This window comes from Phocoena phocoena, chromosome 15, assembly GCF_963924675.1.
Source record: "Phocoena phocoena chromosome 15, mPhoPho1.1, whole genome shotgun sequence".
In the NCBI taxonomy this organism is placed as follows: domain Eukaryota; kingdom Metazoa; phylum Chordata; class Mammalia; order Artiodactyla; family Phocoenidae; genus Phocoena; species Phocoena phocoena.
In genome coordinates, this window is record NC_089233.1 from 36358815 (window position 1) to 36381397 (window position 22583).

At 45.4% G+C, this 22583-nt stretch overlaps 1 protein-coding gene across 1 annotated transcript in view; it reads right to left on the reverse strand.

Annotated features, from left to right (window-relative positions):
- Window positions 1-561: 561 nt before the first annotated feature.
- The window catches only part of LOC136135337 (ATP-binding cassette sub-family A member 17-like), a 69418-nt gene continuing 47396 nt past the window's right edge, over window positions 562-22583 (reverse strand). Inside the window, 13 exon segments of the mRNA XM_065893229.1 lie at window positions 562-657; window positions 2695-2768; window positions 2901-3091; window positions 3344-3517; window positions 4730-4917; window positions 8004-8158; window positions 13772-13988; window positions 14590-14794; window positions 14958-15222; window positions 15804-15814; window positions 17162-17280; window positions 17282-17461; window positions 19029-19191. Of these exon segments, the coding sequence (XP_065749301.1) occupies window positions 562-657; window positions 2695-2768; window positions 2901-3091; window positions 3344-3517; window positions 4730-4917; window positions 8004-8158; window positions 13772-13988; window positions 14590-14794; window positions 14958-15222; window positions 15804-15814; window positions 17162-17280; window positions 17282-17461; window positions 19029-19191 (2038 nt within the window).

Sequence of the window (22583 nt, forward strand, 5' to 3'; positions counted from 1 at the left end):
CCCTTCTTCCAGCCCTTGCTTCAGGCGAGGAGACCCCTGGTTCGGTGGCCGAGTCGCTGTTGGCATAGATCGTAATGCAGAAAGTGGAGTCCAGAGACCTGGTGCTCGAAATCTTCATTGACTCATCCAACACGTTTGACTCCTTCCTCCCTTGAAACGTGGCTCACCCTGGACCCCTCCTCCATCCCTGCCCAGGGCAAGCCCTCACCTTCTCACTTGGACTAGATATCGTCCCCTGTCAGTCCCCAATGTCTCCTCGTGGTCACCTGGGAGCCCAACTAAAATAGAAGTGCACACCTGCTTGCTTTACTGGCTGCTTTCAGCCACAGCTGAGCGTTCTGTTTACTCAGGTATTAGGCAGTGCCCACCGATTCTGTCTTTCTGCAACCAGCTCACATCCCACCTCTTTCATGAGACCTTCGGACAAGGAAAGAAATGCAGTCTCCTGGCAGAAGTGTTTGATGGAAGAGGACAGAGTGGCTTTTCCTGGAGAAGCCGGGGAATCTGGGTCAAGACTCTCCTCTCCCATTTCCCCACAGCCTCAGACAGCACTCTGTCCCGCTACCACTTATACTCGCTGAACCCCTTCAGGGTACTTGGTCTGTGCTCAGCAGCCGAACACACAGAGGAGCCATGGTGCCAAGGCTCCATGCCAGTCTGGAGCAGGAGACGAACGTATGATCACAGCATGGGATATGAGGCCTTGGAAGCTGGGGGTGGAGGAGGGGCAGGGGTGATGTGCATGGGAAGAGAAGTGGGTAGAGCAGAGCAAGCTTGGAACTTGCTCCCCAGATGCCCCACGTTCCCACACCAGAGGACAGGAGAATCCACAGGACCCCTAAGGGTTTTCAGTCTTCTTCACCTCACCTTTGTTTCCATAGGTTACTGTTTCCCAGTTTGGTACTTTGTTGTCCTCCCCCTGCACTGTTACTTTCTTTGTTGCTGGTCTCCCCAGGGCAGAGGTACACTCTTTGTGTTAGATTTTGGTGGCATTGGCTTCACCAGTGAGTAAGTCACGCTCTCGCTCCCCTGTGACACTGCGTGTCTGTGGAGTCCAAGTGGCACCCTGACCAGTCTCTCAGTTGTCCTCTATCTTGCTCCTATGTCCTTACCACTCTTTTTATTTATTCAGAGGTAAAGTTTTCTTGTTTATCAGGAAATAGGCGTTCTTCTCTTTGCTCTGCTGCAGCCATGCCATCCGTCACCCCCACCCACTGCCCTGGCAGTAAGAGCCCCTGGGCTCAGAGGGGTGATGAGTCACTCCCAGAAGGTGTGAGAAGAGCCCATTTCCCATTGGGCTTCAGGAAGGTGAGAGAACTCACTGGAAGAGTAGATTTTTGGGAGCTCAGGCAAGTTCCTGACTGGAATAAGATGGCAGTTGAAGGCCTGGGGTGAATGAGAAAGAAACTCAAGGGTAGCAGGGTGCAGAGGGGAGAGTAGGGAAAAGTGAAGCAGGCTGGGAGCCTGAGGCATCCCCCACTCGGAGAGAAAGGAAGAGGAGCCTACAGAGGAGACAGATGAGGGGCCATGGGGGGCCTGGTGCAGTGGGGAGAAGGGGGCAGGGGACACAGATGCCTCAGAGAAGTCACAGGAAAAATGGATGGAGTGGGTGTGGCAGCCAGGCATGTGACAACGCTGTACTTTTGGTGAGTGGTGAGGGGAGGTAGGGAGTGGGCAGGGATGGTAGACACCACTTTCCCAGAGCTGAGCTGAGAAGGGAGGGAGACACCACTTTCCCAGAGCTGAGCTGCAAAGGAGAAGCCGACTGGGGCTTTGTAGAGGGGCGGGTGTGACCATGCTGCAGGGAGAAAGGCTATTGGGCAGGGCACTTCTCGGACAAAGGTACACGGCCACATCCATCTGCACTCAGGCCGGATGGTCTGAGCTCACAGGCTTAGCTTAGTTCTTCTCATGCCTGAGCTGCATCAGAAGCACCTGTTAACACAGATTGCTGGTCCTCACCCCCCAGACTTCTGATTCAATGGGTTTGGGGTGGGGCCTAAGAATCTGCATTTCTAACAAGTTTCTGGATGATGTGGATGCTCCTGGTCAGAGACTCCACTTTGAGAACTTCTGCCTGAGTTGAATCCTGGCTCTACCATCTGTTGACCATGGAAAGTTGCTGGATATCTCTAAGTCTCAGCTTACTCTTCTGGGCAATGGGATAATAATCATGTTCACATCATGGGTTGACAGAGGGCCACATACAGGCTCACCCCTAACATTCGCGTGGGCCAGGGCAGAGAACAAATGGAGCCCCACAAATCCAAATATTGAAAAATGGTGCTTTAAGTTCGCAAACTTGTCAATCTCTTCTCTCCTCCTACCTCTCAGCTGCTCCCAGACCACCTCTCAAGAAGTCAGTCCTACAGAATTGAGCTCTCTGTGATTTTAGGGAAAGGGACCCTGGCTGTGAGTGGTGCCAGAAGGCAGAGGCCCCAGCTGGGTCCCTGGATTGCTGTGTGACCCTGGGCATATGGTGTCCCCTCTCTGGGTCCGCTCACCTCTCTGTGAAATGAGGGGGTGGGGGGAGCTGATATCCGAGGTCCCTTCCAACTCAAACATTCTTATTTTCTATGAAATCCATGTGAATGTTGCAGCAGCACTGAATAAGACTTCCACCTGAAAGAGAGAACACCAGAAAGTGGGTGACATCAGAGGTGTGCTCCCTCTGATGCCCAGGTATGTGCTCACCTTCGCCCAGCTGAGGTCATTGCCAGGCAGGTAGTAATGGACCATCCCTTGGTGCTCACCTTCCAGGACACTGCCTGCACAGTGTCCCCCTGAGGGCCGGGCTGGATGGCCAGGGGAGGGCGGCCCAGGCTCCTGGAATCATGGCCCTCGTCCCAGGGGTCAGGGATGGACAGATGCACAGATGACCTCTGCACAGCAGCACACACCTGGGAAGGTCAGGTCCACAAATGCCTTGAACTCTTCCAGGGCGTCCTGCTGCCTGTCGCTCCAGATCTTGGCCTGTAGGGAGTAGCCACTGCCAAACTTGCTCTTGAGGTGCTGTGGGCTGCCCAGGCACTTGAACTGATGCTGCACCATAATGGCCAGCCAGGTGCACAAGGCCTCACAGTCCTCCATGCTGGGGAGAGGGGATGGAGGCCTGACAAACGGCTGGGAGATGCTGATGCCCACCATCCACGTCAAAGGCTTGTGCAGATGAGAAGGTGTTGATGCCCAGATCAGGCTGTTCCTGATTCCCATGCTCAGGGTGTGGCCCACAAGGTAAAGCCTGGGGACTCTCCTCACAGACTCTTCACCAGATGCTGACAGGTCTTCTCTCCACCCAGCCCCTCCCGGCCCACCCCTCCCTCAGCCCCGGTCCTGGCTTTACCTGTGGGAGGTGATGACAATGGCCTTGCCAGACTTGCAGGCCCTCGCAACGGTGCCCCAGAGCAGGCTCCGGGCCATGGGGTCCATGCCAGTGGACGATGGCTCGTCCAGGAAGATGACTGTGGGCTCTCCAAGCAAGGCAGTGCTGGTGCTCAGCTTCCGCTTGTTGCCACCGCTGGGGCAGAGGGGGAGAAGTTGGGTGATTGGCAATCTTAAGTTTCCAGTAGTACAATTCTCCCCCCTTTTTTCTTCTCTATTAAGAAAGTGCTCACACCCCACGGTGGGGCATTCAGTAACATGGCCCACCACCCTCCCTCAGGGGTGCACTGTGACTTGGCTGTCCACTCAGCATCTAAACCATTTCCCTGGACACAGGCATAGGTCCAGGGTGAGCACATGGTCCATGAATCTCCTTTGAGGGTCTCTATGGATGTTAGGGGGGTAAGAGCATAGGGCCCTTTTTTTTTTTTTGAGGTACGTGGGCCTCTCACTGTTGTGGCCTCTCCCATTGCGGAGCACAGGCTCCGGACGCGCAGGCTCAGCGGCCATGGCTCACAGGCCGAGCCGCTCCGCGGCATGTGGGATCTTCCCGGACCGGGGCACAAACCCGTGTCCCCTGCATCGGCAGGCGGACTCTCAACCACTGCGCCACCAGGAAAGCCCCATAGGGCCGTTTTAGCTAACTTTATTTAATGAACACATAGCATTTACAATGTACAAGGCACTGTTCTAAACATCCCAGGTGTTAACTCATTTAATCATCAGAAGATGCAAGGAAACACAAAAACATGCTTGAAACCGAAGTCAACAGAAGAAAGAGACAGGGCAACATCATCTAACCGCCTCTGACTTCCCTGTCCCGGGAGTGGGGTACTGCTGCCAGCCTGCAGGGGCGCTGTGCACAACTCGAGGGGTGGCCTGGGATTCCGGACATGTGTGGCCTTGCTTTGTTTAAGCTAACTGGAGTTGGGTTAGGATCACTGGCAACATAAGACTGAGGAATCCCCCAGGCTTCTCAGCAGAACAACAGCTCAGATGCCTCATACAGAGCGGGATAAGGTGGTGTGTGCTTGAAACGCAAGTCTACCAGAAATCAGAAACCCTTTGTGAAGCGATAGGAAGAATAATACCAATGGTGCATCAGCCCGTCCTCAGCCACATAACTGCCTGGGGCCAAGAGGAAGCTGTGCCTTGGGGCAGCCCAGGCCATTGACCCATTCTTACAGGGGAGGGAGGCCACCTTCCCAAAAATCCACACAGTGGCATGGACCACAAAACTACCCCAAGCACGGAGCTGACACGCCTTGCCCTACCCCTCAAAACTGAGAAGAACCACAACACATCTTATTACCGGAGGGGGAAGGGCCGAGGGAGCCCCAAGTCTCACCTGTAGGTCTTCACCAGGTTGTCGGCGTACGTGTACATGAGTAAATCATCAAGAATTTGGTCCACACAGGCACTGATGTGGAGCTTGGGGATGCCCCGGAGCTAGGCGTACATGACCAGTGTCTCCTTGTCCGTCATGTGGTCCAGCAGGGCATCAAACTGGGGAGAGTAGCCAATCCACTGCCTCACCTGGGGTTGGAACACAGCCCAAGGGGTAGGCGTGTCAGAAGGAAAGCTGCCAATTGGAATTGTGTCCTGTGCACCCCCATGTGTGCCACATGAACAGATATGTGCCATGGGGTGCCAAGGGCCAACAGTGACGTTCGGGAGTCTGGATGCAGCACTTGCTGGTGGCGTGAACCTCAGTTCTGGAGGGTGCATGTGGGGCTGGAGTGCTTATTTCCTGCCTGCCTGGCAGTAAACCTCAGTGCCCAGTGCTCCCTACCTCTTGTCACCTTCCAAGTACATGGTCAGCAGAAGACGCTTTATTATTTCCCCTTTAAACACATTTTCTATTAGACATGTAACCCACGAATAGATTTTCTTTGTAAGGCTGCTGGAGTCTCTCGGCAGGGCACGCCCTGGGCAGTGCAGTCACATGGGGGTGCACTTCCAAACTTTTGCATGGCTGGGTGCTCCCCATAGGGGACCAACTGTGTTGCAAACAGTATCATCCTTTATCTACCATTCTGCAACTTGCATTTTTAACTCGCCATTATGTCTTAAAGATCTTCCTTGGTCAGTAAATACAAACCGACTCCAGCTCAGTTTAACTGCTACTTAGTCATCCAGGAAACATTTCTATATTTGAGTTGGCTGTTTATAAAAGATTCAGGCACATATGTGATATTTCCAAGTTTTTGCCATTATGAACTTGCAGCAAACCACCCTGATTTGTGCCATGTTCAAGAGCTCCCCTGGAATAGAAGATGACAAGAGTATGATACCATTTTTGAAAGATAATCAGTGTCCTTCCTTCTCCTTTCCTCCTCCCTTTAAAGCAGCTGGACAGCTCTGGGCTCTGCCATCTGGGGGTGGTGGGTGGGGAGACCATAACGGGGTGCAAACCAGAAAATCACCTGGAATGTCTGCTTAGGGAAGAACATTTGCATCACCCAACTAAAGACAGGGCTTTTTTTTTTTTTTTTGCGGTACGCGGGCCTCTCACTGTTGTGGCCTCTCCCGTTGCGGAGCACAGGCTCCGGACGCGCAGGCACAGCGGCCATGGCTCATGGGCCCAGCCGCTCCGCGGCATGTGGGATCTTCCCGGACCGGGGCACGAACCCGTGTCCCCTGCATTGGCAGGCAGATTCTTAACCACTGTACCACCAGGGAAGTCCCCTTTTTATGGTTGAATAATATCCTATTGCAGGGATAGATCACATTTTGTTTATCCATTCATCTGTTTGTTGGTGGACATTTGGGCTGATTCCACCTTTTGGCTACTGTGAAAAATGCTGCTATAAACATTCATGTACAAATTTTTGTGTGAATGTAACTTTTCAGTTCTCTTGGATATATACCTAGGAGTGAAATTGCTGGGTCATATGGTAACTCTGTGTTTAACCTATCTTCTCTAATAATCTTAATCTTTTAATTGGAGTCTTTAGTCCATTTATATATAATGCAATTATTAATATATTTGAATTTAAATCTACCATCTTATTAGGGCTACCTACTTGTCCCATGTGTTCTTTGTTCCTTTTTCTCTCGCACTTATTGTCTTCTATTGACTATTTTTTATAATCCACAGGGCTGCCTGAGTGTCTTCTTTTTTCTTTAAATATTTATTTATTTTCTTTTTTGGCTGTGTCAGGTCTTAGTTGCAGCACATGGGATCTTTCCTTGCGGTGTGCAGGCTTCGCTCCATAGTTGTGGCATGGGCTTAGTAGTTGTGGCACAAGGCAGATTCTTAACCACTGGACCACCAGGGAAGTCATGACATGGCCACTAGCTTTCCCCAGAGTGAGTGATGTGAAGGGGAGAGTGTACTCAAAACATAAGCTGCAGTGTCTTTCATAACCCAATCTCAGAAGTGACATGCCATCTCTTCTACAGTATTCTGTCAGTCACACAGACCAACCCTGGTACAATCTGGGAGGGGACTACTCAAGGGTGTAAATATCAGGAGGGGGTTTTTAGGGGCTGTATAGGAGCAGTTTTTATATGTTTTTAAAGTTAAACTGATATAAATTCAAATTAGAATGTTATAACTTTAGGATGTTAAATGTAATTCCCATGGTAACCACAAAGAAAATAGCTATAGAATATACCCAAAAGGAAATGAGAAAGGAATTAAAATGTTTCATATGAGGTACCTAGAGTAGTCAAACTCATAGAGACGGAAAGTGGAATGATAGCTGCCAGGGGCTGGGCGGAGGGAGATGGGGAGTTAGTGTTTCATGGATTCAGAGTTTCAGTTTTGCAAGTTGAAAAAAGTTCTGGAGATAATGGTTATGATGGTTGCACAACAATGTGAATGTACTTAATGCCACCGAACTGTACATGTAAAAATGGTTAAAATGGTAAACTTCATATATATTTTTCCACAATTTAAGAAAATAATTTTAAAAGGTGTTGAAAGGATGTGGATAAATTGGAACCCTCATACATTGCTAGTGAAATGTAAAATGGTGCAGCCACTGTGAAAATAGTTTGGTGGTTCCTGAAAAAGCTAAATAGAGTCACCATAAGACCCAGCAAACCCACTCCTAGGTATATACTCAAGATAACTGAAAACATGTTCGAACAGAAACTTGTACGTGAATGTTCACAGCAGCATTATTCATAATAGCCAAAATGTAGAGACAACCCAAATGTCCATCCACTGATGAATGGATAAACAAATTGTAGTCTATCTATGCAATAGAATATCATTCAGCCATAAAAACGAACAAAGTAGCGATGCACACCAAAACCTGGATGAACCTCAAAAACATTGTTGTAAGTGAAAGAAGCTTGATACAGAAGGTCACATAGTGTATGATTCCATTTACATGAAATGTCCAGAACAGGCAAATCCATAGAGACAGAAAGTAGATTATTGGTTGTCAGATGCTTGGGGGAAAAGGGAATGGGAAGTGACTGTTAATGGATGGGGTATTTCTTTTTTTCAGGTGACGAAAATGTTCTAGAATTAGATGGTGATGATGGTTGTACAACCTTGTGAATATACCAAAAGCCAATGAATTGTATACTTTAAAAGGGTGAATTTTCTATGAATTATATCTCAATAAAAATGTAATTAACCAATTCTGTTTGCAATACTCACAAACTTGATTGCACTCAGTCTGTTTCAGGCTCTTGGCATTGCAAAACATCTGTAGTTCAAAGTTGTAATATAAGTTGGAGAAAGCCATCCCCAGGCAGTGGCCTGGAAGCGGTAGAAATGTGTGATCCAAAGACTCTGAGACTTTTGTGTAGCCTAGATCTGTGAGGGGAATAGAAAATATTAACTCTTCTTTCAGGAAGAAAAGGGAACATCCCCTAGCAACTCTCTGAACCCACTGTGCCTTTTATCCTGTATAAAGGATCTGTTATCTCTATCTGTTGCTATATCTGTCTCTGCACGTCACACTGCCAGGCCCAAGACCAGAATCAGGTTCTCCCTGACTCCCAGTGTTCCCTCTTCCCCTGTAGTCATTCAACCTCCAAGCCATAAGTATTTTTCTTTTGCAGTGCTTCCTGAACCTGTCATTTTACTTCTATTCCTATTGTTTATGCAGACAAATCAGAAAGAGCTTGGTGTGTTTGAGAAAACCAGCAAGAACGTGGCTGCAGAATGGGATGCACCTGTGGAAGCAGTGGATTTGAAGGCTGGAGGTTTACAAATGAGTTAGGGCCAGACAGGAGGGTCTGGTGGGCCAGCTTTGGAGTTATTTGAGTGTCATCTTACAGGTAGATAAGAACACAGTTCCTGCCTGTACAGTTTGTAGAGCCAAAACCATCATTATTTGCAAATGCTGTACATTATCATGTACCTAGAAAAGCCACAAGAATCAATCAAAGTGCTATTAGAAATAAAAGAGAGGGAACTTCCTGGTGGTCCAGTGGTTAGGACTCCACACTTCCAATGCAGGGGACACAGGTTTGATCCCTGGTCAGGGAACTAAGATCCCAAAAGCCTTGCAGCCAAAAAAAAAAAAAGAGAGAACAGAATAGACTCGCAGACATAGAGAACAGACATGTGGTTGCCAAGGGGGAGGGGGTTGGGGGAGGGATGGAGTGGAGTGGGAGGCTGGGATTAGCAGATGTAAGCTATTATGCATAGGATAGATAAACAACAAGGTCCTACTGTATAGCACAGGGAACTCTATTCAATATCCTATGGTAAAGCGTAATGAAAAAGAGTGTATATATGTGTATAACTGAATCACATTGCTGTACAGCGGAAGTTAACACAATATTGTAAATCAACTATACTTCATTTTAAAAAAAGAAATAAAAGAGAGGTCATTAAACTGGCTGGTTATAAAATAAATATACAGAAACTGGGGCCTCTTAGAGGTTTGAGAAGCCAATTTTTTAGGTTCATGTTATATTGAAAAGTGAAGAAATGCCAAACGGGGTTATAAATAAACTGTGTTATATTTAAAATATTTTAAATGTTTATTTACAACAAATAAACACAACTGCTCTGCAAAATAAATATGCTACTCATAAGCTAATTAATTTGTAAGAGGATTAACTCATAATGTGCTGCTTGGGTCATGAGCCAGCAGTGGGGCCATGTTTACAGTCCACAAACGTAATCAAGCCCTCACCCACCCAACAGGCCACTTCGTGCTTATCCCTGATAACTACACGTGCTACTAGCCGCCATCCTTCACAAACCACAAAATATCCTCACCAACAAAAAGGGGAAATAACTGGGTGGGATTAGAGCTCTAATTTCAGACTTTATGACTAGTCACACCACCAGCTCTAAACCAGTGGGTAGTCCAAGGGAGAGAGCCTGTGGACGTGTGACTTACAGATTCCCTGAAGAGAGGCTGAATAAACTCTTCATATAAAAAATGAACTCTACTCTCAGGGCTTGGATTTAGAGTAGTACAGCTTTTGGGTGTCAATCTGTGAAATTTCTGTCAGTGGAGGCTACTGTGATGTATGGTGAGGTGAACTTGGATATGAGGTCTCCAGACCAACATTTCCTGGGTCAGGACTCAGAAACTGAGCATCAGAGCCAGGGTCCACCCATGCGGCTGGAGGCGCAGTTTGGGGCACAACTCAGAAGTCGTGGCTCCACACTGTCGCCGAGGCCCCAGAGTCACGGCTCTGGTGACCAGACAGCTGCATCCAAGGAGACCATGCCTCAGCAGTACAGCTGCAAAGGTGGCAGACATGGCTCTGGGAAGGAGACACAGTGGGTCACGTCCTCCTCATTTTTTCTCTTTAGAATTCTAAATTTGGAAATCTAACCTGGAGACTGAGGTAGAGGGGAGATGGGAAAACTACCAGAACGTCAGCAGTGCAGCTCCTGTGTGGGGTGGAGAGAAAGACTTAACCACTAAGCAAGGCTCATGAGCCCCGACTGGGAATGAACAGTCAGCCATGGTCTCCTCCCAGACCTTCCCCTGTTCAGCGAAAATCTTCGGGCCCCTTAAGAGACGAGTTGTTGAAATCTGAGAGGGGACAACCCCACGCCCCAAGCTCACCCTAACTAGAATCAGTTCACCAACAATACGTGTAATCAAAGGAACAGATATTTACAACTTCTGCTTGTTTTCCTTCCTTCCTTCCTTCTTTGCGGATCCTACTCCAAAGCTTGTTGAAGACTGAGGAGAGGTCACAAACCATCCATATCTAGCCGTCCAACTGAAGGACTTTTCTCTGCCACATTCCTGGGTGGGATCCATCCTTTTCTGGATCTTGTGTCTTCTTTCTCCTTTACTTTACTCCTTCACTTTGCTGGCCTATATCCTTAACTTTCCAAGAAGGTGACGTGGTGACTTCAATTTCTGTTTGCCCATTTAAAATTGTCTTTGTTCTGTCCATACACCTGACTGACAAGTGAATTCAGTATAGAACTCGTTGTCATCTAGGAAGCATCTGGGTCTTTTTTCATTCAGTGTTGGATATTTGATGGATCCCTTCAATCTTGAAGTTTGTTTTTTCAACTCTGGGAAATATTTTTGTTTTATTTCTTTGGTAGTTTCCTCAACTTCATTTCCTCTGTTTTCTCTTTCTGGAATGCTTATCAATTGAATATAATAGCATCTCCTGGACTTACTCTCACGTTACCTGCCTTTTTTCTCAACTTCTCCTATTTCTCTTATCGTTTTGCTCTACTTTGGCAGGTTAATTGACTTTATTTTCCAACACTTCTGCTAAATTTTTATTTTGGCAATCAGCTCTTCCTTGTCCTCAAAGTTTTTCTTCTTCATGGAATTCTTTTGTTTAATCTTTGTTTTGTTTTGGTTTTGTTTCCTGCATGGCCCTACCCCTGTGTCTCCTTTTTGTTGGTTTGTTTTAGTCTTTTCTTGGCTGCCATCCTCAAGTGATCAGTGATCCTTGATTGGTCTGTCTATTCAGAGAGACAAATGAGGCACCAGGAGGTGATTTGCTAGCTTTGTTTATGGAGGTAGGGGGGCAGGCTACATTTTAAGGCAATCAGGCAGGGGACCAGTCCATAATGTTTAGGTCTCTTTTGGAAGCAGTTTCAATTCATCAAGAGGAGGGATCTCTGACTGCTTCCGGGTGGGGAGTGGTAGTAGGGCCAGTGGAGATGGAACAGACGGTTTCACTCCCTTTCTCTGTGGTCCCAAGCCTCTCGAGGATTCTGTGTTGCTAAATTAGATACTTGCTCAGCCATTTCCCCCTCTGAATGCACTTTAGATGTTTCTTCATTGTGAATTCATACATTTTTATTTCCTTTGCTATCGTTTTAGTAGAGTCTCAGGAAAAAGAGCTCAGATTTAGCTTTCATAACTCTCTGTCTACTGCCATGGTGACAGCATCTTAATGAGGCCTCTAGGGCATGTGTACAAGGGCCAAGGGCCAGCCTCTAACGTATAGTTTTCTTTCTCAGGGAGTAGGGATGGAGCCTGTGAAGGCACTGGCATCCTTTTCCCCAGACCAGAGGTGAAGCTTCTTGCCTTGTCCCAGCCTCCCTCTTTTTTTTTTTTTTTTTTTTGCGGTACGCGGGCCTCTCACTGTTGTGGCCTCTCCCGTTGTGGAGCAACAGGCTCTGGACGCACAGGCTCAGCGGCCACGGCTCATAGGCCGAGCCGCTCTGAGGCATGTGGAATGCTCCCGGACCAGGTCACGAACCAGTGTCCCCTGCATCGGCAGGCGGACTCTCAACCACTGCGCCACCAGGGAAGCCCCCTCCCTCCTCTTTGACTCACCCGATTTCCAGTTAGTTTTAGCAGTTGCCTCCTGCTAAGCAGAAGAAGTGCCTTGGTCCCTGTATTGCTGCATTGGAGGGAAGAGAAGAAATAGTATGAAGCAATCTAAGAAGAAACAGATCCCAGCAAGGCCAAAGGATCCAGAGAGAATGTCCAGAGAGTCAGGCGCTAGCTTGGTCATCTTCTCTAAAAGCTCTGCTCCCATCAGGGCCCTCAGTGTCCTTGGACTTTCAGGTGCTTGTCCCTCTCGGGTGGGTTGAGCGACAGAGAAGAGACGAAAGGGAGGAATCCTTAGATTCTCCCTGGAGATTAGGGCAAACATTTCTCAGAGTGATTCCCTGTACCACCTGTGTTGGAATCATGCAGGATGTCTTTAAGTGCTGATCAGTGAATCTCAGATGGAGTTTACAGCTGAGAACTGCTGGATTTGGCTTCCCTCAGGACAGGCCTTTGTGTATCCCCTTTCCTCTGCCTGCAGTGTGCTTTTTGTTCTATTTCAATCATAAAGTCAAAACACTGTCACTTTTATGATCCTCTCAGATGAAAATAATTCCGTCTCTGAAATTCCACAGGTGGTATGTATGAGAACTAGAAAAGGCACCACAAACTCTGAGAGTTAAACTAGTAAAATAAATTCAAAATAGAGAATACACACACGTCCTTTAAGAGACAGAATGACTCCCAAGATGAAAGCAGAAGAAGCTGTTAACATATTTTTAAATTAAAAGAAAGAAACGAACAAAACCCCAAAGTCAATTTGAAGGAGGTGGTCAGCATAAAAACAAACGAAAAAAAGCATTACAGAGGTAAAATATGATCATGGATATCCAACCCTGACCCAGAGAGAGACGGCAGCACAGACATGAAGATGTCGGTTTTAAAGGATGTGGTGTGAAGATGGCTCACCCCTCAGTTTCTTTGACTCTAATTGCACGTCACCAAGCAGCCTTCGTCCAACCCTGGCTTATTATTACCTTTTTTGTGTGTGTGTGTGTGTGGTACGCGGGCCTCTCACTGTTGTGGCCTCTCCCGTTGCGGAGCACAGGCTCCGGACGCGCAGGCACAGCAGCCATGGCTCATGGGCCCAGCCGCTCCGCGGCATGTGGGATCTTCCCGGACCAGGGCAAGAACCCGTGTCCCCTGAATTGGCAGGCGGACTCTCAACCACTGCACCACCAGGGAAGCCCTGTTACCTTCTTTTAAACTGAGGAATAATTTATTTCAGTGAAATGCATGATCATAAGTGGACAGTTTGATGAATTTTGACAAATATTTATGCCCATGTAACCAACACCTGGATCAAGATACAGAGTGTTTCTAACACTCCAGAAAGTTCCCTAAGGTCTCCATGTGGTGGACCCCTCCCCCCAGCTCTGAGCCAAATGCTTTTCTGGCTCAGAGTGTGCCTCTTCCACGTCGCACCCTGTTTTGATGTTTGTCTGCACTGCTGCACGTGGTGAGCATCTATTCCCTCTTTGCTGCTGAGCATACTCTGCTGATGAATATAACCACTGTGTGTCACTGTCTTCCTGGAGATGCATGTTTGGGACGTTGACAGTTTGGGGCTCTTCCATTGACAGCTGCTGAGAAGAGCCTCACACAGGCCCCTGGCAGACACATGTTTTCATGGGTACAACTTCTGTGGCTGCTGGAGGGAAAGTTAAAGCTGTGTGATGTGTAGCCGTAACGGTTCTCACCTTTTTCACTTGTGACTGAGACGAGAACAACGGGGCCGATGCTCAAAAAGGTGAGCGTGATGATGAGCTTAACACAGGCGCTACCCGCATTGTCAAAGCAGAAGCTGGTCAGGTAGATGAAGGGGATGATAGAGGCATAGAGCATTAGCATCAAGACAACAGCAGGGATGTTTTCTGGGTGTGTAAAAGCTTCTTCATCATAGTACAAAAACACCACCTTTGGAAAGCGGGGTAGAATTTGGAAAAGTCACTAAGAGTCAGTCCTAAGCATTAGAGAAAGGATATTATAATCTTAATTTTAAAAATAAAGCAAATATGGTGTTAGCAGTACTACATTGGCAACTCCCCTTACTCATCCAGCAGTGCAGAGACAGCTGGCTCTGCCCCTGGAAATCAGTGCAGTGAGATCAGGGGCTCAGAGGCAGAACAAAGGGGGACGTGACCCATTCTGCACAAATGACCAGGGAACCTCAAGCTGCACAATTCAGTCACCACCAAAGACTTGCAACTCTCAGTGCCCTGGTGAGCTATTTCTGGGCACTGTCCCCAAGGCACTGTCATTTACTAGCTTGAGGCAGCAGTTGTGGGGAAGCCATAAATTAGAGACCCTAGAGCCGGCCCCTCTGCTCCTTATGATACTGGGACTGAAATCATGTTTTACTGAGGGTCAGCAATGAAGGTGCTTTCACACCCTGTGTGGCCAATCAGGGGCTTAGGTGCCAGCCTGGACTTCAGGTAGGGTTCTGGTTCTTCACAGGGTCCCCAAGGCAAGCCCCCTGTGATGTGCAGGGGAAAGGGCTCAGCACCATGCAGCTCACCAGCAGCAGCAGAGTGGGGATGAGGAAGGAGATGAGGTCCCACAGCAGAGCGGAGAGCCAGAAAGTAGCCATGTAAACACCACTGATGAACTGGACCTGCTTGGTCTTGATGCATCTCTCTTTGACTGTCAAGATGGAGAAAGAGCTAGACAGGAAAGCCATTCCAAAAAGTAAGTTGGTAACAAGATAATGTCCTTTAGGACCCCTGTAAAAGACAGGATATAAGGAGAAAGGTAGCCATTTAAGTAGAACTGCTCACAGCAACCATACTCCAAAATAACAATTTGTGATTAAAACAAAACAAAACAAAAGGAAGAGGTAGGTGGTAAAGGGAGAAGAACTGAGGAGGGAAGGAAAGTCGTACATACTCGTACAAGATATTTTCCGAGGTCACCTTGTTTGACTGAGGTTGAGGGTGGTTGAATACCGTTATTGAAGCCCTGGCACCAGAAAGCAACTTGAAGGGGACATTGTCCACCAGTGCCAGCGCCAGGGCAGTGGAATGGTATGCCTGGTTGTTGAACAGCACTGTCACTATGGTGTGGTTCCCCATGTCTTCAAAGGAAGCTGCCACTAGGTAGTTCTGATCAAAGACCTCGGGCTCCTCTAACTTTTTCAGGAGGAATGGCTCTACTGAACGTAGAAGAGAGCACACCATCCGAGAGCGTCACACCAGGCCCAGTGAGGCAGAGAGGATTCGCCTTTGACCTCCCCCAACCGCTGCTCCTCCTGGGTATCTATCTCATCACTAACCCCCGCCCACATCCGAAAGTGGGCTCCTCCTGACATGGCCGTGCTCTGAATTCCAGCGATCCCCTTTGCCCACAGGGCTGCCTCCTGCCCGAGCCCCATGACCCCAGGGCATCAAGAAAGTTTTCCTTTCATTGACTGGAGCAGTATAAAAAAGTCTTGTCTAGTCATCTTTTAAATCTCAGCTCTGTCTACTCCCCTCCTCCCCACGGCCTTGATGCAGCGCAGGCCCCACCACCTTTGCCTGGACTGTGTGGCTCTAACAGAGCTCCTTGCCTCCTATCCAGTCCCTCCAGTCTCATGTGAAAGGACATGTCTGATCACACGCACCCTACCCAACAATTTCAAGTGACTCTCCCCTGCTCTCAGGATAAAGCTAACCTCCTGCACACGACCTACAGTGCCCAGCTGTTATCCAGACTCCGCTTCCTGTCTTGAAGTTCTAGCCATGCCTAAGGACTCACCGTTCCCCATGCTTACAAATGCTCTTCTCATGGTCTGGAATGTTCTTTGGGTTACATTCCCCTGCTGTGGGTCAGTACCTATTCACACCTTAGGCTCCTAACTCTGGAGCATCCTCTGGCCCTCCAAGGCTGAGACATGTCTCTGAGACCATCATTTACGGTTCCTTTGTATTGTAACTACTGTCACTTATCCATATGATCTCTGGGCTAGAAGCTCATCAAGGGCTGGTAATAATACTGTTCATCACTGGACTTCCAGCACACAGTGCCAGGTGAAATATATGACCCACTTAGAATTCTGGAATTTTTAGTGCTGGAAGGGACCTTCAATCACAGCAACGACAATAATGATAATTGAAAAAAAACCCCAAAATACCCACAATAATGATAATTGTACCAGTGGCTGAAGGTTACTGAGTGCCAGTGTTAACAGTGTGCAAAGCTCATGATAGGCACTCTCTCATGGAATCCTCCGATGACAATGTGAGGCAAGGTTTATTATTCTTTCCATTTTGCAGGAGAGGAAACCAAGGTTGGAGAGGTAGGTCACTGTAATCCCAACCACTTTGCTACATCATGTTCTGCATTTGGTCTCTTTAGTTAAAAAAAATGCTTAAAATTTTTATTTTAAATTAAAATATCACATGAATATAATTTTTAAAATGAAATAATTATATAAAACTTATAATGAGAAATGGCAGTGCCATGGCCTACCCATCACCATCCCTGGTACCTGCTCACCAGAGGCAACCACTTTGAAATCTTTTAGTTCATGTTTCTCTGGATTGCTAAATAGCCCATCTCTCTATTGACATCCTATCTTGGATGCAAGGACTTTGTTCTTTTATGACTATCCCTGCCCTCTCCTCCCCCTAGAGTTGTATCATAAATTCAGTTCAATCAATAGTCAGTTTTGACATTACTATGACAAAGTAAAAATTATTCATAGCTGAACCAAGCAGTATATTATGATGTTTCTTTTTTTGTACAACTTTCCCCCTCTGAAGTTAATAACGTTCTCCTTTTCTCATTTGCTTAGTTTTCTCTACGTCTATCACTAAGTCATCCACAAACTCCCTTTGTGGGAGGGAGTGTAAATCTCTTCTTAATACATTCAAATGTAACAGAAAATTTATCAGTTTCATTTTTGGACATGCTTTAGTCCCTAGAAAGACACAACTTGGTCTCATTTCTAGGAACTCTCCCTTTCCTGTTTGGTTTTTGAAAGATGTTTTTCTGAGACTTCTAGCTATTCACTCTGACTTCAGGGAGCATCACGTGGCCTGGAAGCACATGGCTTCACTACAAGGAGCAATGGGCCTGCTTCCTGCCTCGTTTTCCTGGGCCTGGTACTTAGCAGCTGCAGAGGAATCTGTTCTTCAGCCATGAGCATATCTGTAAAATGTTCTGAAAGCTGAGGACCCAGCCTGGATTTCAGAGAAATAAAGAATGGAACAATAGTTTGACCATATGTTTTTTAGAGTCAACTCCAATGGGACATTTTCCATGCTTGTACTGAAGTTGAGGAATGAGAGGCTGACCATAAGGATCACCAGAGGTACCAGGATCTGTATTGACAGCATCATCATCGAGTTGCACCAAGAATATGTAGCCCTTTTCAAGAACATGGCATAGAACTGTTGGCAGAGAAGCCTGAACTACAATTTTTAAAAAGGGGGAAACAACATTAACATAGTCACAGGTAGAAGCTGGCAGGCAGTTACGTGGCTCACGTCCAATTGTATTCTCTCATATTGTGTCTAACATTTCGATGATGTTAAAAATTGCTTCAGATTAAAATTCTTTGACTTAATTATTTGATTAACATTTAATGGCAGAAAAAGAAGGCACAGATTGGAAAGAGTCTGCAAGAGTAGCCTAAACAGATACCAAATATAAACATGATATAATTGTTTTTCACCTGCCAGATTGGCAAAAATTTTAAGTTGATGAGGATATGAGGAAAATGCCATTGCTGGCATTTTAATTTGGTATAACTTTTTTTAGAAAACAAATTAGCTGAATGAATAAAATTAATTTGATATTCACACAGTCTTTAATCTAGAAATTTTACTTCTAGTAATGTATCCTACAGGTATACTTGTGTAAGTATGCAGGACACGTACAGAGATGTCCCTGTGGCATTGACAGTAAATGTCAAAGTGTGTAGTCGTGTGCACTGAGATCCCAAGATCCAGTGCTGGGCCCAGAGGCAGCAGACTGTGGAGGTGGGCACTGCATATGCTCCCACCCAACTTGTCTGTAGTGCTGCACTAGCTGGGGCAGGCAGCGGGGCCTTCAAGCCTCAGGTACCAGTGTTCATTGTTCTCAAAATACCAAAAAATCCCTGAAAGTCTCTACCAAGCACCCCCCAAGTTTCCCACATTTGCCATGATGGAAGCTCCTTTCCCCTCAAACATTCATTAAAAGGCACTGCTAATAACTCATCAGAGGTGGTGCTCTGAGAAATACTTCCTGGGAAGGTTCCAGAACTGTTTGCTAAAGCAAAGCCTGGCCAAGTAGAGGCCGGATAGATCCTTCCTGGGGGTTGGAGAACAGCCTCCTGTATAAGACAGGCACTGGCCTAGATGACCCCCAAGACCCTTTCCAACTTGGAGGCTCCATGAATGGCAGCTTCCCCTTGAATAGGTGATTTAAGACTACGAAACAGTGAGATTAATCTCTTCACTAACCCATGAAAACCAGTCTCATTATTTTGCAACATACCTTATAGATAGCTAAATCAAGACCACTATATAAAATGCATATCAATATTCTTTTTTTAAGCATTAAAAGAATGTCCATGTACTTCATAAGAATATATTTTTAAAAATTTAAATTCCAGGTGGTACAATACATGATCTGTTTCACAGTGAAAAATTAAAAAGAAAGATTAAGTATGGTTTTTGGCCAGTAGATTTAATGCTTTTATTCTTTCTTCTTCCTGGTGAAAGGAATGGCCACGACTTTTTCTAGATCTTTTCTGATACTCCCTTCCATTGTGTTGGTCCTAGTCAGAAAACACCAGCATTCTGACTTTGAAGTGGAGCAAAGAGCATGGTACTGCTGAAACCCAGCAGAGCCAATCTTTTATGCCTAAAATCTGCACATTTTTTCTTAAGCCCCTATTAAAGGTTGATATATACTTCCTGACAGAATAATATCATGATTCCAAGAATGAAATAAAAATCTGCTTTCTTGCATGCATTTGAAATATTTGCTCACCCCAGTGTTTGGTTGGATTGGTAGGCTGGACTGTATTGAGAAAATCCTTGAATTAAGACGTTTAATTCTATTAACAGGAACTCTGCTAACCAGCGGGTGAGAATGGAAGGAGGGAAGCTTGATGATTTGCATATCTATACTGGAATCTACCAACTTACTAACCCTAAACCAAACCAGAAACAAAAAGAAATAAAAATTCTCAAAATCACAACACATTTCATTTTGTTTGGATTTAAAGAATGAAAGTTGTGTAAGATATAAAAAAAATAAGTTAGGACAATAATGAGAGCAAAAAGAGCTGCACCAAGATTCCATACTGCTAGCAAGTATATAATGGCTAGAAAATTCTTAAATAGGCACTAAATAAGAACTGAATTAACTGACCAATGACTTTTCCAAATAACTGAGGCAACACTAGCATAAATAGATTTCATTATTTTCCTTAAAAGATACCACATACAAATTAAAACAAAAATATCACTAATATCTATTTTATGAGCAAAACTATAAATTATAAAATGCAGCATTGCTGACGCTCTAGGACAGGGGTTTGTAAACTATGGCCAGTAGGCCAAATCCAGCTCAGAAAGGATTTTACATTTTTAAATGGTTACATGTTTAGATGGTTATCTAAGTGACTTACGTAATACCCTTGATTATGCCACTAAACCTACATAGCCTGAAGTACTTACTACCTGGCCCTTTAAGAAAAAGTTTGCCCCCCCCCTCCACCACACACACACACACACACACACACACACACACACACCAAGGCAAAAAGATGTATTCATTGTTGGCAGCAAACTGTTAGGCCAAGAAACATATTTTTATTCATAGTCTTTGGGCCAGTTATTCTACTGCTGGGCATTTGTCACAACAATATAATCCAGTAAACTGGTGACTCATTTTCCCTCTAGTACGGTTCTGCAAAAGACAGTGAATTAATTGTTATTTATTGCTGTGACACAGATTATCCCAAAATTTAGCATATTTATTTATTTATTTATTTTAAAATCTTTTGGCCTTGCCACACAGCTTGTGTAATCTTAGTTCCCTGACCAGAGATTGAACCCACTCCCCTTGCACTGGGGGCATGGAGTCTTAACCACTGGACCACCAGGGAAGTCTCAGCATCTTAAAACAACAGTAAGCGTTTCTGATCTCACACAGTTCCTGTGGGTCAGGAATTTGGGAGTGGCTCAGCTGGGTGGTTCTGTCTCAAGGTCTCTCCTGAGGCTGTAGTCAAGCTATTGGCCAGGCTGCAGTCGTCTGAAGGCTGGACTGGGGCAGGAGGGGCAGCTCTCAGGGTGGTGCCCTTATGTGGCTATGGGCGGGAGGCAGTAGTGTGTGGTTCTCTGTAGTTCTGACAAGAACATTGGTTGATGGTTTAAGTAACATGAATGATTAAGATAAAAGTGAAACAACAAAGATGTATGTCAGAACTTCACTCATTCGTCCATGAGGTAAGCAACATTTTTGTTGGATTGAGTAACATTTTTTTAATACTGGAACAGTATTTCCTCAAATTCTATTCTTAATGAAATTGCTTCAGATATGACATACTTTTAAGCTTAATTCACACTATTAACATTTTCTCAGTCATTACTTTTTTAATCTAGACAATCAAAGCAATAAATTTAACCCCAATTTATAGTGTTTATCAATTTCCATGTTGTAAATACTCTCACTATGATTGATTTCAAATTATCAACATACATTTCCATCATACAGATGTAAGTAGATGTAAAAATAACCTCAAGAGCACTGATAATAGTAAAATGTAGCCAAATCATGAGGAAATGAAGTTTTATTACCTTTTGTGATTATTGTGATTGATAATAAGAAATATGTATTTGATCTTTGTCCTGGTTCTGGAATAGAGCGCCTAAAATCCTCGTAAATTTCTAAGTGATGAGAGCCATAAAAGTGTCTTTTGTTATGTTAATAGGTGACTTTTGGAAAGCACCAAAGGATGGGGGTCGGTTGCCATGGGAAAAAAAAACAAGTGATTAGAGGGTTAGAACTTTTGACCACCTTCACCCAATTCCCCCACCCCTACCTCCAACCTCTGGCAACCACAAATCTGTTCTGTGTTTCTATGAGGTGTTTTTTTTTTAAGATTCCACATATAAGTAAGATCATACAGTGTTTGTCTTTCTGTGTCTGACTTATTTCACTGAGCATAATGCCCTCAAGGCCTATCCATGTTGTTGCAAGTGTCAGGATTCCTCTTTTTCTTTTTTTTATGGCCAAATAGTGTGTGTGTGTGTGTGTGTGTGTGTGTTTATCAATCACATTTTCTTTATCCATTCCCCTGCTGATGGACACTTAGGTTGTTTCTACAACTTGGCCATTGTAAATAATGCTGCAATGAACATGGGGGTGCAGATATCTCTTTGAGGTAGTGAGTATATTTCCTTCAGATATATACCCATAAGTGGAATTGTTGGATCATATGATAGTTCTATTTTTTTAAATTAATTAATTTTTTTTTGGCTGCATTGTGTCTTCGTTGCTGCGCTCAGGCTTTCTCTAGTTGTGGCAAGCAGGGACTACTCTTCATTGCAGCGTGTGGGCTTCTTATTGCAGTGGCTTCTCTTGTTGTGGAGCACAGGCTCTAGGCACACGGGGCTTCAGTAGTTGTGGCATGTGGGCTCAGTAGTTGTGGCTCGTCGGCTCTAGAGCACAGGCTCAGTAGTTGTGGCGTGCAGGCTTAGTTGCTCCGTGGCATGTGGGATCTTCCTGGACCAGGGCTCAAACTTATGTCCCCTGCATTGGCAGGTGGATTCTTAACCACTGTGCCACCAGGAAAGTCCCTCTATTTTTAATTTTTTGAGGAACCTTCAATATCAGTTTTTATAGTGGCTGCACCATTTTACATTCCGACCAACAGAACACAAGGGTTCCCTTTTCTCCACATCCTGGCCAAAGCTTGTTATCTCCAGTCTCTCTGCCATTCTAACAGGTGTGAGGTGTTATCTCATAGTGGTTTTGATTTGCATTTCCCTAATGATTAGTGAGGTTGAACACCTTTTCATGTATCTGTTGGCCATCTGAATATATTCTTTGGAAAAAAAGTCTATCCAGGCCCTTTGCCCATTTAAAAATTGGATTGTTTTCTCTTTTTTGCTATTGAGTTGTATGAATTCTTTATATATTTTGGATACTCACCCCTTATCATATAAGTGTCTGCGAATACTTTCTCCCATTCAGTAGGTTGTCTTTTAATTTTGTTGATCATTTTGTTTGCTGTGCAGAGCTTTTTTATTTTGATGTAGTTCTACCTGTTTATTTTCCTTCTGTTGCTTGTGCTAATGTCCTCCCTTTGATTGTGAGCTGGACCTAGTGACTAACTTCTAATGAACAGAATATAGTGAAAGTGATAAAAATGTCACTTCCAAGATTACGTTACAAAATGAATGTAGCTTCCATCTTGGTCACGTTTTCTCTCTTTCTCTGATCACTCGCTGTGGGGGAAGCCAGTTGCCATATCACAAGGTCACTCCAGCAACCTGGGAAGAGGCCACATGGTGAAGAACTGAGGCTAATAGATAC